This window comes from Habropoda laboriosa, unplaced genomic scaffold (genome assembly GCF_001263275.1).
Source record: "Habropoda laboriosa isolate 0110345459 unplaced genomic scaffold, ASM126327v1 scaffold20, whole genome shotgun sequence".
In the NCBI taxonomy this organism is placed as follows: domain Eukaryota; kingdom Metazoa; phylum Arthropoda; class Insecta; order Hymenoptera; family Apidae; genus Habropoda; species Habropoda laboriosa.
The window spans coordinates 955840-975927 of record NW_017100143.1 but is presented as its reverse complement, the minus strand read 5'-3'; the positions used below and the strand labels follow the sequence as shown (position 1 = coordinate 975927).

The 20088-nt window shown below is 36.8% G+C and overlaps 3 protein-coding genes across 3 annotated transcripts in view; 1 reads left to right on the top strand and 2 right to left on the bottom strand.

Moving 5' to 3' along the window:
* Nucleotides 1-2854: 2854 nt before the first annotated feature.
* Nucleotides 2855-8312, bottom strand: LOC108573354. Its single transcript, XM_017935769.1, has 3 exons — nt 8033-8312; nt 7021-7167; nt 2855-3221 (listed from the first exon to the last, which is right to left on the bottom strand). Exons 1-3 carry the CDS (start codon nt 8084-8086, stop codon nt 2928-2930), a joined length of 495 nt encoding a protein of 164 aa, XP_017791258.1. The 5' UTR covers nt 8087-8312; the 3' UTR covers nt 2855-2927.
* A 3677-nt stretch (nt 8313-11989) lies between these two features.
* Nucleotides 11990-12845, bottom strand: LOC108573361 (acylphosphatase-1-like). Its single transcript, XM_017935782.1, has 4 exons — nt 12696-12845; nt 12615-12631; nt 12176-12285; nt 11990-12104 (listed from the first exon to the last, which is right to left on the bottom strand). The coding sequence occupies exons 1-4, from the start codon at nt 12835-12837 to the stop codon at nt 11990-11992; spliced, it is 384 nt and encodes a 127-aa protein (XP_017791271.1). The 5' UTR covers nt 12838-12845.
* Nucleotides 12846-13774: 929 nt separating this feature from the next.
* The window catches only part of LOC108573345 (cell growth regulator with RING finger domain protein 1-like), a 37291-nt gene continuing 30977 nt past the window's right edge, over nt 13775-20088 (top strand). Inside the window, exon 1 of the mRNA XM_017935756.1 lies at nt 13775-14202. Coding sequence (XP_017791245.1) covers nt 14105-14202 — 98 coding nt within the window. The 5' untranslated portion in view covers nt 13775-14104. The remainder of the gene's footprint in view (nt 14203-20088) is intronic.

The window sequence follows — 20088 nt, the reverse complement described above, 5'->3', positions numbered from 1 at the left end:
AGATCCAACAACATCAATGGATCACCGTCCCTCGCTTCGCTTCTTTTTCTTTCCTTCTTTAATTTATTTATTCACCAACGTCCTCCTAGGGAATTCTAATTAACTCGTTCGTAAAAACATGTTCCTCGTTGGTCGTAGAACGTCAGATATTCGCGGACAACTTCGAGGCGAGTTTGTCGGACAGTTGTTCGTTGTTGTTAATGGACGTTGAGTGAATTCAGGTTTTAATTTGTTACTTGTGGGACACGGTGTATTGTTGGGTGATTTATCGTGTTTAGTGAGTCGTTTTGCTATTTGAAAATTTAAGTTAATTTTAAATAAGGGAATGGAGACTTATGGGCCACATTGTGTATCAATTATAATAATATAGTGTCAATAAAGAATGAATAAAAGTGAATGTAAATTTTCAATTTGGAGTAAAAAGAATGGTTCGAGTGTGCCTAAAAGTAGGAAAACTCGATTCTCATTTCTCTAGTAAAGAAACCATTAATGTGCAGACTTTCCATTTTGAGTAAAAAAATGGATCGAGTGTGCCTAAAAATTATTTTATAACTAAATTTAAGATTGATATCTACAAGAAAATTTCCAAAATTTTCATCTCCAATTTTTCTATCTCTAATTGTGAATTTTGATAATTCATGGAATCACATATTAAAAATAGGAAAACACTATCCTCATTTCTCTAGTAAAGAAACCATTAATGTGCAGACTTTCCATTTTGAGTAAAAAAATAGATCGAGTGTGCCTAAAAATAGGAAAAGTAAAAATTATTTTATAACTAAATTTAAGATTGATATCTACAAGAAAATTCCCAAAATTTTCATCTCCAATTTCGATAGTCTATCGAGTCACGTATTCGTGGAATTTTCATTAGGAAACGATCCATTAATAACATATTCAAATTATTTAACAATGAATAATTATTATCGAACGATTATCGTCGATTATTAATCAACTTCAGGAGAGGTTAATAACGCGTGCTAATATTTCAATTACTCTTTGCAGACAACGAGAGTCATTAAATCGCTCCAACCAAGTAGCACCTTGTGTTGACATTTTACGTAGACGTCGATAAGAGAACGATTCTGTGTTTGATTTGACCGCATTATCGCGTCGATTATTAATCAACTTCAGGAGAGGTTAATAACGCGTGCTAATATTTCAATTACTCTTTGCAACCGTGCAGACAACGAGAGTCATTAAATCGCTCCAACGTGTTGACATTTTACGCAGACGTCGATAAGAGAACGATTCTACGTTTGATTTGACCGCATTATCGCAAACAAAATAACTTTGAGAAAGCGATAAATTCGTTATCAGATAAGATCCCCGGCTCTATTGATGTTTATACTCCGCTCGAGATGTAGGTAAGTGTACACGCTCTTCGGTGATTTCAACAGGTGGATAAGACAGTATCTTTTCAGTAGATGTATATACAATATAGTATTTACAATCACGTTTTATTAGGTTAGGTACAGATGTTTGGTAGAAAATCGTCGATGACATGTAAGAAGTATAATTTCTAGAAAATATTTCATCGGTGTAATAAAAAAACATTATAAATAAACTCGTCGTGTAAGACAATCGTGTGTGTTTTAGGTTAGAGCAAAAAAAGAATCGAATTCTAGGGGAATTTAACGAGGAGCGGTATTGTTACTAGAATTTTTAAATAGTTTTATATACATATTTGTTTTTTTTTTTTTTAATTATTGTTCCTTCGACACTGGGAAAATTACGTTTTCTCTTTTAACGTTCGTTTCATCGTCGTTCGAAACGACGAAAGCGAGAGTGTTCGTGCAAATACTAATCGCGGAACACTCGCGATTTTACGTAACACCTGTCACACTCGCGGTTTCAGAATTTCTAAAACTTTCTGTCTTTAAAGAGGCGTATCACTTCTTCCGTTTCCATTCTCTCTCCTGGGAACAAGTTACACGGTTCTTTGATTGACATCCGTGATCCACCATTTTGTTTCATGCAACGAAGAATTTATACAGATAAAACGCGCAATATTTGCTTGTGAGAATGTGGCGATGGAATGTTGCTCTTTCGAATTTTTTTCATTCTTCTTCGTTTTCATGTTTTCGGTGATTTTTCTGGTACCAAAATGGAGTTCTCTTTCGTTCTTCATTATTTCTCTATCTTAAGGACAGAAGTATCGAAATTTTCGATCTTCTGCTCTCGTGACAGAGAAATATCAACGATCCAAGGTTCTTCAATGTTTCTGTAGTCTCTGTGATTTTTCACAAGATTCTCTACCATGTGAGCCGGTACCAAAATGGCGTCCTCTTTCGTTCTTCATTATTTCTCTATCTTAAGGACAGAAGTACCGAAATTTTCGATCTTCTGCTCTCCTGACAGAGAAATATCAACGATCCAAGGTTCTTCAACGTCCTCCTAATCTCTATGATTTTTCACAAGATTCTGTATTGCCTTAGAAGGTACCAAAATGGCGTCCTCTTTTACTCTTTATTTCTCTATCTTGAAAAGGACAGAAGTACCGAAACTTTTGATCTTCTGCTCTCGTGACAGAGAAATATCAACGATCCAAGGTTCTTCAACGTTTCTGTAGTCTCTGTGATTTTTCACAAGATTCTCTACCATGTGAGCCGGTACCAAAATGGCGTCCTCTTTCGTTCTTCATTATTTCTCTATCTTAAGGACAGAAGTACCGAAATTTTCGATCTTCTGCTCTCCTGACAGAGAAATATCAACGATCCAAGGTCCTTCAGCGTTCCCCTAATCTCTATGATTTTTCGCAAGATTCTGTATTGCCTTAGAAGGTACCAAAATGGCGTCCTCTTTTACTCTTTATTTCTCTATCTTGAAAAGGACAGAAGTATCGAAATTTTGGATCTTCTGCTCTCGTGACAGAGAAATATCAACGATCCAAGGTCCTTCAGCGTTCCCCTAATCTCTATAATTTTTCACAAGATTCTGTACTGCGTGAGAAACGTGTAAACGATCACCCAAATGATAAGAGCGACGATCACAGAGATGAGAAAAACGGTTTTCAAAAAATGCCACGGACTTTCTAGTCGTGATTCCCCGCGATTCCAACTCTTGCAGCCGCCGTTTCTACACGGTATGCTTCCTGGCTGGACAGGCGTCGACGTCGCGACGCTGTTCGTCGGCAGCGTCACCTTCACCTCGCCTAACTCCGTTTCGTCCGCGTTCTCGACCTCCGTTTTCGTTAACTCGAACCTCGACGGACTCTCCATCTGAAATTCAACGAAATAATCGATGCAATTCGGATAATAATTAAGTTTCAATACTGCAATTTTGCTTTTTAATCTCAGATAAATGCATAATTTCATTTTATTGCTTGTTTTATTGACGTAACGTCGCATAATTTGTGGATAAAATCAGCGTGAAAGTGACTTTACGTTGGTTTTCTTTTTCTCGTGTTTCTGTTCGTGTTCTTGCTCAAAGTTCACATAATTCGTGGGCAACGACTGGACAGTTCTGGCCTCAAGAAGTGTAACGAAATAACAGGAATGTTTGTCAGGTTATCTGTCTGGTTTGAGGTAAGTGAAGTGGAACGTGATATGCAAATTACGTTTTAAACAGCGAGTTGACGAAATTCGTAGAACTCGACGACTATTATACGAACTGTACACTAATGAAACATTCATTCTGCGATAAAAAGAAGCTGAAAATAAAAACGTTATTCAAAATTCCGATTCTTCCATAAATCGTGAAATATAAAAATGCTCGTTGCGTTATTTCATTTGTTGCAAACCTTAAATAGTAGGATAAAGGTGGAAAGAAAATTCTTCGTAGAAAAAACGAGAAAAGAAACGAAGTTACGATGTGAAAACAAGATATACAAAAGTTCGGATTTCAAATGGAATATAAAATGGATATGAAAACAGCAGAAAGAGGAAGTTTCGCGTTATCTAAAATACAGGAAGCGATGAACTTTCCCATCTGTGAATGGAGCACACCTATAAATCTGTGCGGTGCGGTTTTAAATCCGGAGTCGCGTTAAACCAGATTCACGACCGCAGTTTCCTAACTATCAGAGCTCGAAACAATAAAAACACAGTCTCGCGTTGTCTTTCTCTTTCGAATTTCGAACACGGCCGGCATATTTACACCGCGGCGTAACGGTTTGTATAAAAAATATATGCTAATTGACGCCACCTTTCGAAAAAAAAGTTGACAACGAAAGAAAGGAAAAGAAACGGGGAGGAAAAGCAAGGGCAAATGTACACGTTTGTAAACATTGAACGTGGTGTTGGCGTGTCGCGGGTAGAATTCGTAACGAGGTATGAAAAGGTGCGCGAAATGCAGTCGACGATGCAGCCGCGCAAAATTATCGATTTATTTCGCAATCGACCGCAAACTGTGCCGAGGTTTTCACGCGTCGCGCTGTTTTCCGATATAAAATTATCGATTTATTTCGCAATCGACCGCAAACTGTGCCGAGGTTTTCACGCGTCGCGCTGTGTTTTCCGATACGCGCCGTTGTTGATCCGCGACCCTTTTGCTCTCGTTAATTCTTCGATTGGAAGAGAGGAGTGATCGAAGAAGTTCCGTAGGAAGAATGTTTTCACGCGGCTCGGTGATAAGAATGATTGTTGTGACGTTGTGAGGATTTTTATAGCTATCGCTGGAGGATTTTTATCTGGAGAATTGCGACTGAAGATTCTATTTAAAGAATTCGAGGTTTTAGTAAGTCTTCGTACTTTGGAAAATTGAGAAATTTCAGTGGATTCGCCGCTTAAGAAAATTAAAAAGTTTCAGCGAATCTCGTACTTGAAGAAATTCTAATAGATCCTTTACTTAAGAAAATTAAAAAATTCCAATACATCCTCGACTTAAAATTTAAAAAATTCCAATAGATCCTCCACTTCAGAAAATTGAAAAATTCTAATAGATTCTTTATTTAAGAAAATGAAAAAATTCCAGTAAATCTTGTACTTGAGAGAATTAAAAAATTGCAATAGATCCTCCACTTAAAATTGAAAAATTCCAATAGATCCTTTACTTAAGAAAATGAAAAAATTCCAGTGAATCTCATATTTAAAGAAATTAAGAAATTCCAATAGATCCTTTATTTAAGAAAATGAAAAAATTCCAGTGAATCTCATATTTAAAGAAATTAAGAAATTCCAATAGATCCTTTATTTAAGAAAATGAAAAAATTCCAGTGAATCTCATATTTAAAGAAATTAAGAAATTCCAATAGATCCTTTATTTAAGAAAATGAAAAAATTCCAGTGAATCTCATATTTAAAGAAATTAAGAAATTCCAATAGATCCTTTATTTAAGAAAATGAAAAAATTCCAGTGAATCTCATATTTAAAGAAATTAAGAAATTCCAATAGATCCTTTATTTAAGAAAATGAAAAAATTCCAGTGAATCTCATATTTAAAGAAATTAAGAAATTCCAATAGATCCTTTATTTAAGAAAATGAAAAAATTCCAGTGAATCTCATATTTAAAGAAATTAAGAAATTCCAATAGATCCTTTATTTAAGAAAATGAAAAAATTCCAGTGAATCTCATATTTAAAGAAATTAAGAAATTCCAATAGATCCTTTATTTAAGAAAATGAAAAAATTCCAGTGAATCTCATATTTAAAGAAATTAAGAAATTCCAATAGATCCTTTATTTAAGAAAATGAAAAAATTCCAGTGAATCTCATATTTAAAGAAATTAAGAAATTCCAATAGATCCTTTATTTAAGAAAATGAAAAAATTCCAGTGAATCTCATATTTAAAGAAATTAAGAAATTCCAATAGATCCTTTATTTAAGAAAATGAAAAAATTCCAGTGAATCTCATATTTAAAGAAATTAAGAAATTCCAATAGATCCTTTATTTAAGAAAATGAAAAAATTCCAGTGAATCTCATATTTAAAGAAATTAAGAAATTCCAATAGATCCTTTATTTAAGAAAATGAAAAAATTCCAGTGAATCTCATATTTAAAGAAATTAAGAAATTCCAATAGATCCTTTATTTAAGAAAATGAAAAAATTCCAGTGAATCTCATATTTAAAGAAATTAAGAAATTCCAATAGATCCTTTATTTAAGAAAATGAAAAAATTCCAGTGAATCTCATATTTAAAGAAATTAAGAAATTCCAATAGATCCTTTATTTAAGAAAATGAAAAAATTCCAGTGAATCTCATATTTAAAGAAATTAAGAAATTCCAATAGATCCTTTATTTAAGAAAATGAAAAAATTCCAGTGAATCTCATATTTAAAGAAATTAAGAAATTCCAATAGATCCTTTATTTAAGAAAATGAAAAAATTCCAGTGAATCTCATATTTAAAGAAATTAAGAAATTCCAATAGATCCTTTATTTAAGAAAATGAAAAAATTCCAGTGAATCTCATATTTAAAGAAATTAAGAAATCCCAATAGATCCTTTACTTAAGAGAATAAAAGATTCCAATAGATCCTCCACTAAAAAAAAGTCAAAAATTCCAGTAAATCTTATACTTAAAGAAATTAAGGAACCCCAATAGATCCTTCACTTAAGAAAATTCAAAAATTCCAATAGATCCTCCACTTAAGAAAATTCAAAAATTCCAATAAATCCTCCACTTAAGAAAATTCAAAAATTCCAGTAGATCCTCCACTTAAGAAAATTCAAAAATTCCAATAGAACCTCCTCTTTAAAAAAATTCCACTAAACCCCCCAATTAAAAATATTCCAAAAAATATCGTTCAGCTCGTAGCTCAAGACAAACGCTTTTCTACCCGAAAAAATTAAATCCCCCATTTCAAAATACAAAAAAAAATCCAAATCCTCTGGTAAAGGACTTTCCTCTCACAAACTCCTACCACAATTACGCAAATTCCACTAAATCCCCTTTTTCCAAAATATAAAAAAAATATCCTTCAATTGAAAATAAAAAAGGCGGTCACAGTTCGCAGTAACCATAATCGACACGCGAAAATAAATCATAATTCGCGCTGAAACGACCACGTAGGTAGGTGAACGCACCGAAAATCGCCGCAGAGGTGAAAGCAGGTATATAACGGAGGGGAATTTACGTGCGTTTCTGGAATCCGAATCTTGGGAGGGAATAGATCTATCTGTTCAATCTTTGGTCCAGTCCCGTACACCAAGCCCATCACGCTGCTGACCTGGTTCAGCTCTGGGTAATCCCATATAGAACCAGGCGATGGCACGATCACCATCTGTCAAATCCATCCGATCAATTAGCAATTTCTCGGTAATCATTTTCGAATTTCGACACGCATCATCTTCCTCTCTATCGTGTTTCAAGATGTTCGAGGTCGAAGGTCTAAAACTATATCTCGCTAGTAAAAAACACCTTCGTCGACACACTATTTCTTATCGTAAACGTACGTTTATAGCTGGAAGATAGAGGTGTGCAGCTTCGAGTGTTTTTGCGTTACTTGTTTTCCCGGTTTATTTTATCCTTTTTTTAAAGATCGAATACGACGTTCGTAACAGATTCGTAAAAATTGAGCGACATTTACTCGTGATTATTGCGTGTTCGACGAGAGAGCGATGAATGGGAGAGGATCTAAGCGTGATAGTTTCTGAGCAGGGACGGAAGATCCGTCAGAATAGATCGGGTCAACGATTCATGAACTGGGACTGATCGCTTTATCGCGGGGGGGAGGGGGGCGGTGTTCTCGAAGCGTAAACAGCTTGTTATAAACTTACTGAATGGACCGTAGGAGGAATCGAAAGCGAAAGATCGATAATTCACAGCTCGAAGAGGTTGCCAAGCGTCTTTGGAGTCTTTTGGTTACAAAATTGCGAACTGTCTCTTGGTTCTCTTCATTTTCACAAAAATAATCGTTTATCCTTACCAATCTCTTTGCTAATTCACCGCGAGATAGTAAAACCAAGTAATTTACTTCTACTTTTTTTGACAAAAGTCACAGAAAAGTGTCCAATCGTTGAGATAAAAAAATTCTTCGGATCAGAGAAAATGTGCTTTTTCGAGAAAACTGTCGAATCGTTGAAAAAGAAACTTGTTTGGAACAGAGAAAAGTCTGCTTTTTTTGTAGAAAAACTTGGATCACTCACGTTGTTGACCACGTATCCATGCTTCCTCGTGTGAGAGTTCTCGTTGCCGTTCATATTTCCAAATCGATCGAGCTTGTCGAGCACATTTCCCCGCGTGAATCACAGATAACCGACGATAGAAGAATGTACAATCATGGGAGAGAAGGATTTCGGGGAATTACTCTGGTTTTAACGCGAGCACAGAGAGTTGGAACGAGGCGAGAGCTGTTTGAAAGGCGAGAAAGGTGGTAGTTTACGCGGATACGGCACAGTAGGAACTGGCCAGTTACGTGAGCGGGGCCCATTGTCACTCTATATCAGTACCGACCCCTGGTCTTTCGTTATCGAACCGCTTACTCTCGTGCAAATATCGTCGAACCGCTTCTAATCGGCTGGTGAATCGCTTTGAATGAAGCTAGGAACGCTCTTCTTTCCAACCGTGTCTCGACGTTGTTTTTTCAGACGACACCGCGATAAAGTGTATCAATATTTAGAGAACGCCCGTCTGTCGACACAGTAGAGATTTGATTTAACCTGTTTTCCATCAACTGGAATTTCGCCAATCTTCCCTCGCATTCGGAAATATTAGCTTTCTTTTAATTTGTACTTCTGACGACGCGTTGTTTTTCTCGGAAGAGGTAAATCTTCGTGGGCAAACTTGGTGGTTTGTGTTTAAGATTAATTTTTTTTGGGGGGGGGGGGGAAATGAGGTGTTGGAAAGTTTGGAAAAATTGGCGAGTGTTTTTTGATGTTTTTGGTATGTTGTACAATTGTTTTAAAGTTTAAAGAGGAATAAGTAAAGGTTGGATTCGAGGAAATAGGGGAGTGAAATTTTGCTTGGGTCGTTGAAGACCCAAATTGTTACAGAGAGTTAAATATTTAATAGTTAATCCATTGATAATTGGTTTTTATTGAATTTTTATGGGAAGAAGGTAGTGTTTTTTTATGGAATGTGTTAAAAAATTCTCAGAGTGCAAATAATACAATTTTCTGTAAGATAAGGAAACTTTTGGTTGTGAAATGTTTGAAAAGTGTGCTGAAGGATAATATGAAAAAATTCTCAGAGTGCAAATCACATATTAATCACACAATTTTCTCTAAAATAAGAAAACTTCTGCTTTCCAAAAATTCCACTCACAAAAGTGCGCTCCAGAATTATATCAAAAATTGCCTAATCAATTAATCACAATTTCCTCTAAAACAAAAAAAAACCTGCTTTTCAAAACTTTCACCGAAAGCAAAAGTATATTAATCACATAATTTTCTCTAAAATAAGAAAACTTCTGCTTTTCAAAACTTTCACTGCAAAAGTGTGCAGAAAAATTACATAAAAAAATTCTCAGAATGTAAATAACATAATTTTCTCTAAAATAAGGAAACTTTTGCTTTTAAAAAGTTTGAAAAGTGTGCTGAAAAAATTCTCAGAGTGCAAATCACATATTAATCACACAATTTTCTCTAAAATAAGAAAACTTCTGCTTTCCAAAAATTCCACTCACAAAAGTGCGCTCCAGAATTATATCAAAAATTGCCTAATCAATTAATCACAATTTCCTCTAAAACAAAAAAAAACCTGCTTTTCAAAACTTTCACCGAAAGCAAAAGTGTGTCCAAGGATTACATGAAAAAATTCTCAGAGTGCAAATACCATAATTTCCTCCAAAACAACAATACTTCTGCTTTTCAAAACTTCCACTGCAAAAGTGTGCCCAAGGATTACATGAAAAAATTCTCAGAGTGCAAATACCACAATTTCCTCCAAAACAAGAAACCTTTCCTTTTCAAAATTTTCACTACCAAAAAATCATATAAAAAATTGTTGGAACCGCAAATCACACAATTCATCAACGAATCACAAATTACGTACTAATTTTTGAAGTTACGCTAAAACAACCCAAGAATCCGCGACGCGAGCTCCAACTGAGAGAAGTGTTACGCCAGCGAACGCGCAACAGGTCGAGGATGCACCGGCAATAACGATAAGTAGGATACCTAACCTTACGTAATCGGGCGAGACTCATGTTTTCAACAGGTAGCCGCGAACTCCTCGATTTACAGTCAAACCCCTGTTGAATCCGCGAGGAAATTGGAAAACCGATTTGCGAGAGTTTTTATACCTCCCCGATACTCATTCGTTTCACATCGAAATTTAACCCCGAAGAAACATTCTTCCTGCTCAACCAACCAAACACAAACGACGAACTGAAGTTCGCCGGAGGATCATAGTCGTTTAGAAAACTTCTCCGAATTTTTCCATTGGTCGACGCAAGGTCGACAAACTCGGCTAATTAGGAAGTGGATTTCGAGGAGGTGAAAGTATCGAAAGGTCGACGAATGAAAGTAGTTGGCTTCTCAGAGAGAAGCTCAAGGCTGCCTCTCAAACAACTATGTTTCATATCTCTGCGAATTGTGATCGTGCGCTCCGATCATTTCGTCCCGTTTACTCGACGTACTTTGTTTACTCGACGAACACTATTGCACGTCTGTAATTAAAAAAGTAAAAAAAAAAAAAAAGAATTGAATTTATTTGCTATTTTATCTTTGGTTCGGCGCAATTTAGTCCACGTTGCGAGAAAAAGACTTACAGAACTCGGGCTGCTTTTGTAATCATCAGTGTGTATTTAATAGATAGGAATTTTTGAAAATTACACCTTAGAATTTTTTCTCACGACCGGAGAGCTTTGATCGCATCTGTTACATCTGCTATTACATGGCAATTCAAGGCTACCTTCAATGAGAAACAACAAATCGAGAAAGATGGTTGGATGGAAGAGATATGATTTTGAAAAAATATATATTATCCTTGAATTTTTATACGGTTGAATTTATTAGATTAGAATTTTTAATCGGAAGGAGAATGACATTGGAGATTAGGTGGATTAACGGGACCAGTCTCTCACCTGTTTCCAAAGCACGCGTTCTCACCTGTTGCAGATGCCAAGTGTGCTGAAAGAAGCTCTTGAAGCACCTCATGCTGAATATATCATTCCTCCGGTTCAACCAATCATTGTATTACCGTCACGATCATTACCAGACCATTCCCTTTAATCCACTTTACGATTCAAGAATCGTAGTAGATTAGACTGAATCGTTCCTACGCATAATTAGACTGCTCACTTTGACACTGATACGCTGGCACTGGTGTCCCAAATTGCTCGAATTTACAATTCTCCGCACTTCTTTTCTAATGTAATATTCAATTTTATTTCGGTACACTTATTTTCTATTGTATTTAGATATTACGTAAAGTATTCACGATTGGAAAGTGTATACATCGAACACAGGTTGCGTTGGGAAAATAGTTTTGAATAAAGGAGCGCAACGAGTGTTCGCAAGGAGGCGAATGTTTTGAAGCGTACGCGACGGTGCGCGTTCAACAACTAATGAAGTTCGTACCGATAGCGGTAGAAGTTGCACGGAGCGAGTAACGTCGCCTGTTAAAGCGTATCCACGTAATGTGTCGCTTGTATCACATGGAGAAACGGCGAAATATTCCAAGTTTGCCTAGGGTTCGAGTAAAATTATCCAACGTGCATTCTTTTCCTGACATTTGCATCTGCGAACGTCAGATTGTAACCTTTTCGCGACTAGTTAGACGTGTATGTGCCACTCGAGTGGTGGAACAAAAATTGACCAGAATTTAGATGAATAGGAAATTGAAAGAGAATAATTTGGTTACGAAAAGGTTAAATTGTAAAATTTCAGAAATCTAGGGAGAAATGACGCTAGAGAAGTAACGGTTTTTGTATGCATAGTTCAAGTCCGGTTACTGTTGTAGCGTAGTATCGTTTGACCTTTGGAAACGCAGCAGGCGCATTCTACGAGAAATTGTGAGATTGGTTAGCAAGAGATAAATGTCATGGTAAAGAAGTTTCATCCGAAGTGAAGGATAAAGAATGAGTGTATTTTGGAATAAATTACAGTACTATGAGAAAAAGTAACTAAATTGATAATCAGAGGTTAACATAGGAGAAAGATCTATTTTTTGATTTCAAAATTGGTGAAAGAGGGCTGCGAGAGTTCCTTCTCGTTCTTGAATTCCGCTTTGTCTATGGCTGACTGGGGACTTCCGGTGTATCGTAGCCAATTCTTCCTGTGATAACAGTGTATCGAGTTGTGTGAATTAATTGCAATTTACTGGTATTTAAAGCTATTGAAACTTACATTTGTTCCACTTTTTCTTTCTCCCCTTCGATACGTCCGACAACTGTGCCCTTGTCCGTGTTCATGCACCATCCCTTCAAACCTAATTCTGTGCTATGCTTTTGGGTGTACTGCATTCACAATGAAAGCAATGAATTTTTTTCACGTTATATTTAAGTTACCTGTAGAAAACTAGTTTACCGACAAGCGTACATTAACATTGACACACGAACAGTAAAAAATATAAAAAACTACATTCTTTTTGTCGTATAATAAGAGAAAAAATGTTAGGTTAATTCGACTTTCGATTTTGAATACCGACACACATTTACAGCTACGTAGTAACTGCTTCGTCTGTTAGATGTCACTTTCGTGCCAAGCAGGCCACACAATTTGCAACTCGCTTCCTCGTGTTTTTGCGTCAGTTATTAACGGTTAATTAGTGAGACACGTTACTTACCTTCCTAAAGAAGACGCCTTTAAAGAAGAGAGGTTAAAATTAGCATCGTTGTGATTCTGTTGTAGGAACATGGTCGCTCACCTTGAACTCTTCCGTACACCTCAAAGTCAACACCGACTAACTTTGTCATTGTTGTGTCCGTATTCTGCGATGTTACCTCTGACAAGAATGGCAAAGCAACGAGAAGACAGAGAACGATTTTAAGGTATAACTTGGTTAACATTCGATCATTATTTGGAGGAAAAGCTGAATGTGCGTTCGTTCATACGTGAAACGTTAATTGACTAGATGTCGCCAGTTGAGATTCTATCAGCTGTTCCGGCTGGTTAATACCGGTATCCTTGGAAACCATTCTTCGTGCGTTTATTTCAAGGGGATTAAACTTAATTTGAGTTTGAAATAGGGTTAACGTAAACGTAGTTCGTTCTTTTAAACCGTATATTAGGTTAAATTTTAGTCAACTTCCTTTCTAAATTATTACGTATATCATATATTCGACAGAGTAATACGACTATACATTTCGTAATCAACGATACAATAATAAAAGACGTAGTTTCTTTTCAATCGTATTTAAACATTTCTACGTTAAAAAAATTGTTCGTAAAGAAAGATTGACAGATTGTTTGGATATTTAAAAATCATATTCTATTCGCACATGCCTATCGGTAATCGCGGTCGCGTATCCCCGCCGGTATTGGTCGATGTTCCGAAGCGCGCGCACGGAACGTAGCCAGCAAAAAAGTCGCGAAGTACAGAGACGTATAAGTCGTCCCCACCGTGGCGCTCACAGCCAGTCTCAACCAACAGCTAATACGCGTTGGATGTTTACGCGGTCGTTTTCTTCGGTACACGCGATTATCCTTTCGAAAAACGTAACGAAACCCATTCCCTCGAGCCGGTAATCGATCGATCGTGTTATCAGTATGTGCTACGTGCCCTGACTTGCTTGTGCTCACGCTGTCGGTATTTAAAACCTTTTCGAACACCAGGCATTGCCTCATCCACGATTCTGCGCTATGGTAGACGATCACGTAGACTCGAATGCACGTCGTTTCAACGAAAACATCCGCGGTGCTTGATCAACACGGTTCTACCGTGAACGCGAGATCCTCGATAGTTAGATCGAAACGAGATAAAACTCGACTGTACACAAGATTCGGTGCGTCTCTATAAAGATCAAGCGTATTACGGGTCCCTGTGTCAGTCGATGAGGTTAGGGTGGCGTATTTACGCAACGAAAATTCGTGTCGTCGGCGTACTACGAGCACGCGATGCGGCTCTGACAGCTCGTTTTATCGTCCTTGCTACATCGTTGCATACACGTCACACGACGGAACGCTGTGTACAGTGCTTAAGGGCTACGCCGGATTCGTCGTGGTCGGCGGCGACTTTGACAGCGCATCGCTCGAAGTGAGGTTAAATTCGGGAGGTGTTTCGGTGCGTGCGTGTGCGTGGCTGTGCACAGAAGAGCAACACACGGCGATAATACGATGACGGCGATGTTAGTATCCGTGGCGGAGCTGTCGAACATTTTCTTCGTGCTCGCGGTCTCGATATGCTTCTGCGGCGTCTTCTTGTTTATCATCAGGTATTTATGCCCCCGTTAATTGTGTTGTACAGTTTCTTTACACCGTTCGAGCATGCTACAATGTGATTTCACGTCTATGCATGCGTGTCTCTCTCTTCTTTCTTGAACTGTTCGTATATATATATATATATAACGATTAATACCAATGGATCGTTTCGTGTTTTCTTTTTTATTTTGGCACTACTGGCCAGAGAGAAACTTTTAACTGCTAGCGCAGATGAGATTGTATGGAGAAAAAAAAAGTAGGATATCTCGACGTTTGTACGTGTGCACGATTAAATTTCGTCGTTTCCCCCGTAAATATTTACATGTCGCCTGATTCCTTTTATCTGGTATGACGACTTTCGTTTTTTCGTGTAAATCTTTCGAAAGTAGCAGCCAGAACGGAAGTTGAATATTTTATTCTTCCTTCTCTACGCGTCTTAACGTAGATGGTAGAACATTCTGCAACTAACAATGATCCGGTTACGCATAATGCGTCACGCGATTACAGGTGTAGTTATCAAACCGGCAAGTAACTGATACCATTATATGCGCGTTATGTCACTTCGTCGAACGTTATGAATTAAATTACGACGATAAACGGCCTCATGAGTATCCTTGAAAAATGGTAAAAATTTTAAAAATCCTGCAACAATGAAACAAAGGTAGTTTTTCATGTATCCATAATTCAGCGTTTCTATTGAAATTCTCTAAAGGGCTACAATTCGCTTTTGTGACTGGTTTTCGAAGTACCGTTAAGGGGGGCGCGCGAAAGGGTATTTTTCGTTGAACGAGACATTGTATAACCTCTACCGAAATAATCAAAATCACTCCCAAAAAGAAAAGTTAAAAAATATGCAACAACGTGTAAAAAATATCGTAAAAACCGTTCTGTTCGTCCGATTTGAATAAAATTTACGTCGTTTCGAAGAGCACGTTACGTAGAATAACGTAGAATTCTCCCAAGAAATGTACCTTTCCGCCTTTCGTTAAGTTTTCGCGCGAAGATTCCACTCCATCGCGAAATGGGTCGACGTACTCTCGCGACGTTTCATTGCACCGGTGTGTTTCGCGACAAAAACACGTTCTCCGTTGCAACGGGATTATCAATCAGCCGTACAAATTGAAAGGCAAACAGGAGCACGTTTAAAACCGCCAAGAAAGCTGTGCTTTCGCTGGTTATGTGGTCGATCGTGTTCCCTTTATCGTGCCACGAATCAATAACAATATTTATGCAGAAATTAGCGAAGCATAGAGAAGTAACTAGCATCGTTATGTCGATTTCCCCGATTGCATAATGCCCGGTGATTTTGTAACAAGCGAGACCCAATACTTTTCTGCCATTTTTGCTTAACGCGTTTCGCTCTGTAAAGATTATCCCTTGAGAAAGACATTCTTCGGTATGTTAATGGTAGAATTCGATTCTCTCTACGGATCCTGGTGATTTCAAGGTTAGCTGAGATTTCTTTAGTAGACCAAGGTGAGGTCTGGGGATTTTTATGGTGTATACAGGGTGACTCAGAATATTTTATTGTGAGCATCGTGTGTACAGAGTGCCTCAGAGTTTTTTATTGCTAGAATGGTGCGTGCTGGGTGACTCAGAATATTTTATCGCTAGCATAGTGTGTACAGGGTGTCTCAGAATTTTCTATTATCAAAATGGTGTATACAGGGAGTCCTAGAATTTTTTATTCTTAGAATAGTTTGAGCGAAACTTACTTAATTTTCAAGTTAACGTATAGAGGGTGTTTCAGAATGTTTTATTGTTAGCATGGTGTGTACAAGGTGTCTCAGAATGTTCGATTATCAAAATGGTGTATACAGGGAGTCTCAGAATTTTTTATTGTTAGAATAGTTTGAACGAAACTTACTTAATTTTCAAGTTAACGTATAGAGGGTGTTTCAGAATGTTTTATTGTTAGCATGGTGTGTACAAGGTGTCTCAGAATGTTCTATTATCAAAATGGTGTATACCGGGAGTCCTAAAATTTTTTATTCTTAGAATAGTTTGAGCGAAACTTACTTAATTTTCAAGTTAACGTATAGAGGGTGTTTCAGAATGTTTTATTGTTAGCATGGTATATACAGGGTGTCTCAGAACTTTTTATTGTTAGAATGGTGCATATAGGGAGTCTCGGAACTTTCTGTTGTTAGGATGATGTATACAGGGAGTCATAGAACATTTTATTTTGTTAGGATGGTGCATACAGGGTGTTACAATTTTTCACTGTTACAATAGCGTATACAGGGTGTCACAGACATTTTTATTGTTAGAATGGTGTATACAGGGAGTCTCAGAATTTTTTACTGTTACTATAGTGTATATAGATAGTCTCAGAATTGTTTATTATTAGAATAATGCGTACAGGGTGTCTCAGAATTGTGTATTATTAAGATAGTTATATTGCAGCTCTATTTCATAAATTTGTATTGGCGCAAATATGAGATTTCTGAATATTCAAAGACTTTTTCAAAACTCAAACAAACATCGTTCGTAAATTTAAAAAAATTCAGAATGTTTCAATATTCATGTAACCACGTAAGGGATAAATGATTGATACTTCGAATTCAACAAAATGAAAAAGAAAAAAAAGGCTCGGAATTAATCCAGAACCACTAATCCGACACGAAAAATTGAAAAAAGAAGGTCGACCCTGAAATCCGTACAGCTAATCCATGCAAAAAGAGAGAAAGAACAAAAAATTCAATTTCGCTATAAAGTTTCTCCTGTCGGAAAGCAAACAACTTTCTTGCATCTTCGATGACTCTTGGAGAACGCAGTAGCGAGAGATTTTTTTCTCCTCGGAACGACTCTTTTTCTCGCTAGGCCATTTGGGAATAAAGATTCAATGGACACTGGCTAATGTTATATTTAAACTCAGCCGGCAGAATTTTTTGTCTTTATATAAAACTTCCTAAAAATACATCTCTCACGGTGCCCACGTACAATCGAATGAATTATTCTCGCCACTGAGTGGAGAAGAGGATACTACATGGAACGCGTTAACAAGTGACGATCGGTGGATCGATTTTCGGACACTCGAGTCGACTGTCTCCTCGAGAGAAAAAAAAATCGCGAAAATGTTTCTTCTCGAATAATTGGATCGTTGTTTCTCGAGGAAAAGGTGAATTCTACAAAATCTCTGACAAGATTGTCAAAGTACAATTGAATCTGAGATATCTTCGAATTAATAATCTTCTATTAGGAAATACGCTCAGCTCAGCGTGATTCTTAGCACGACTTTGTTTACTTGTTTTATAAATATCTCGATAATTATTCATTTTAAGTCCCACTTTGTAATAATACTTTTTTACGCAAAATTTGACGATTCGAATTTAAAAAACCGAATGTGACCCTAATATCTCGATAAAAGAGTAAGGTAATAAAGAACAGATTAGAGCACTGTATGACCCCCTAGACACCATGCAACTTTTGTTTGAAACATTTTTTCGTACAACGAATAACTTACGAGTTACTTGAAGTCGTCATGTTAGGAGACTCACCCTGTATATGTTTGTATTAATCTGTCTCAGTATGTTGATCATTTTTGCTGTTACACACGCACGTTCAATCCAAGAGTAATTGATTATCTTATTTTCGCAGAAATAAGGAAAAGATCATCGAACGTTGAAGATTGTGTAATAGGTTATCCTAATTCGAACTATTAACTCGTACAGGCGGGTTATTAGGTTGCAAAACGGATGATTCGCCAGTTTTACCAGTTGTTCGTTTCTTTTTTCCCGCGAACAGTTTCTGTACACTTTCGTGGAAATTATGCAATAATGCTAGAGACGTTTAATCAAACTGTTACTATCTTAGCGGTACCGGCTCGTTTGCCGTTTATACTTTGCGACGGAGATAGCGTTGACCGAAGGCTGTTAGCTTTTACAGAAAAGGATGAATTTGTCGTGTGTACTTAAGCTGCACCACCAGTCAGTCACGTGTGTCACGGCGCAATTTCCTTTCCCGAATTTTTTTTATCGCTGATCAAACTCGCGCGACGTAATCGGTGATAACGGGTTATCTGGGGAATTACTAGGAACCCTCGGTGAATTAACTTTTTCCCTGTGTGGTTTTTCCCCTTTGGAGCGGCGAGAAGTTTGTTTTAGTGTCGTGTGATTATCGTGTATTGGAGTAATTGGGGAATTTATTGAAATTTGGAATTTTCGAAGTTTTAGAGTTTTCAAATTTTTTAATTCTTAAGCCCTCAAGTTTTCGAATCGTTTCATTTTCACGCTCTCAAGTTTCCAAATTGTTTAATTTTCAAGCTTCCAAGTTATCAAATTTCTTGATTTTCGAGCTTTCAAAGTTTAAGATTCCTTAATTTTCCAGCTCTCAAATTTTCTAATTTCTCAATTTTCAAGCTCTCAAGTTTCCAAATTTCTCAATTTTCAAGCTCTCAAGTTTCCAAATTCTTTAATTTTAAAGCTCTCAAGTTTCTAAATTTCTCAATTTTCAAGCTCTCAGGTTTCCAAATTTCTTAATTTTCCAGCTCTCAAATTTTCTAATTTCTCAATTTTCAAGCTCTCAAATTTTCTAATTTCTCAATTTTCAAGCTCTCAAATTTCCAAATTTCTTAATTTTCAAGCTCTCAAGTTTCCAAATTTCTCAATTTTCAAGCTCTCAAGTTTCCAAATTTCTTAATTTTCAAGCTTTCAGATTTTAAGATTACTTAATTTTCAAGCTCTCAAATTTTCTAATTTCTCAATTTTCAAGCTCTCAAGTTTCCAAATTTCTCAATTTTCAAGCTTTCAAGTTTCCAAATTTCTTAATTTTCAAGCTCTCAAGTTTCCAAATTTCTTAATTTTCAAGCTTTCAAATTTTAAGATTTCTTAATTTTCAAGCTCTCAAGTTTCCAAATTTCTCAATTTTCAAGCTTCCAAGCCATCAAATTTCCCAATCTCCAATCTCCAACTTATCAGATTTCAAAACTTCAAAATCTTCCACCTCCAAATTAAAACATAAATAAAACCCCCTCGCTGAAACCTAAACAAGCAACGTCCGAAAGAACTCTCACTACTTTCGATTCCACTTACAGTTCCACAGAACGATCCTCCGCGCATTTATCTTTTTTCTTTGCACAATGAACGCTAGGCGTACCAATAGCAGTCCCAAATCCAGAAGCCTTATGTCAATAAATCGTTAACACACTTACGCCAAACAGACGGATTCGCCTATTTGAAAAGAGAAAGCCGCCTTCTATGAAATTCAAAAGCTGCACGTACCGCCGTATCTCTTCCCACACTTGAAAAGACAAAATAAACACAAATTTCAATCCATTAAAAACCGTCGTTGAACCAATTCCCGACACCTACACCAAAAGAAGAAACATCCTTGTTAACGGGATCATAACAGGAAACGTTCGTTGTGTCTCTCCAACTTCGCTTCTTTTTACCATCTTTTCTTCGCCGGTTAAACGATCGTAGGCTGACGAATAATTTGCACCAACTCCAATGTTGCGATACGTGCATACGTTTCTCATGGCCGCGAGGTTATTGGCAGTGTGCGGCCGTCGTTTGTTCGCACACTAATTCATTCGAAAGGATGAATAACGTCGACAGTTGGATTATTTTAAATAAAGAAGTATCTAATCCGACACTTCTTTCACCGTGGAATCCCAATATTTTTCTTTTGTACACGAAAAACAGCGGAGAATATTGAATTTTGTTTTCGTAACGCTCGATAGATCATCCTCTACATCATTGTTTCGAAAGAAAAATTCGAAAACGTTGCAAATGAACGAGTGCGTAAGGTATTTTTGTCATCGAGCCTTTTAGATGAGTTTTCGTAACGAGAGGATGACAGAAGTAGTTAAGGGGTTAGGACACAGTAACAAGTGGGTAAAATATAAGATTTTTAATATATTAATATAAAATTTTTTATTTCAATTTACTATACTGTGA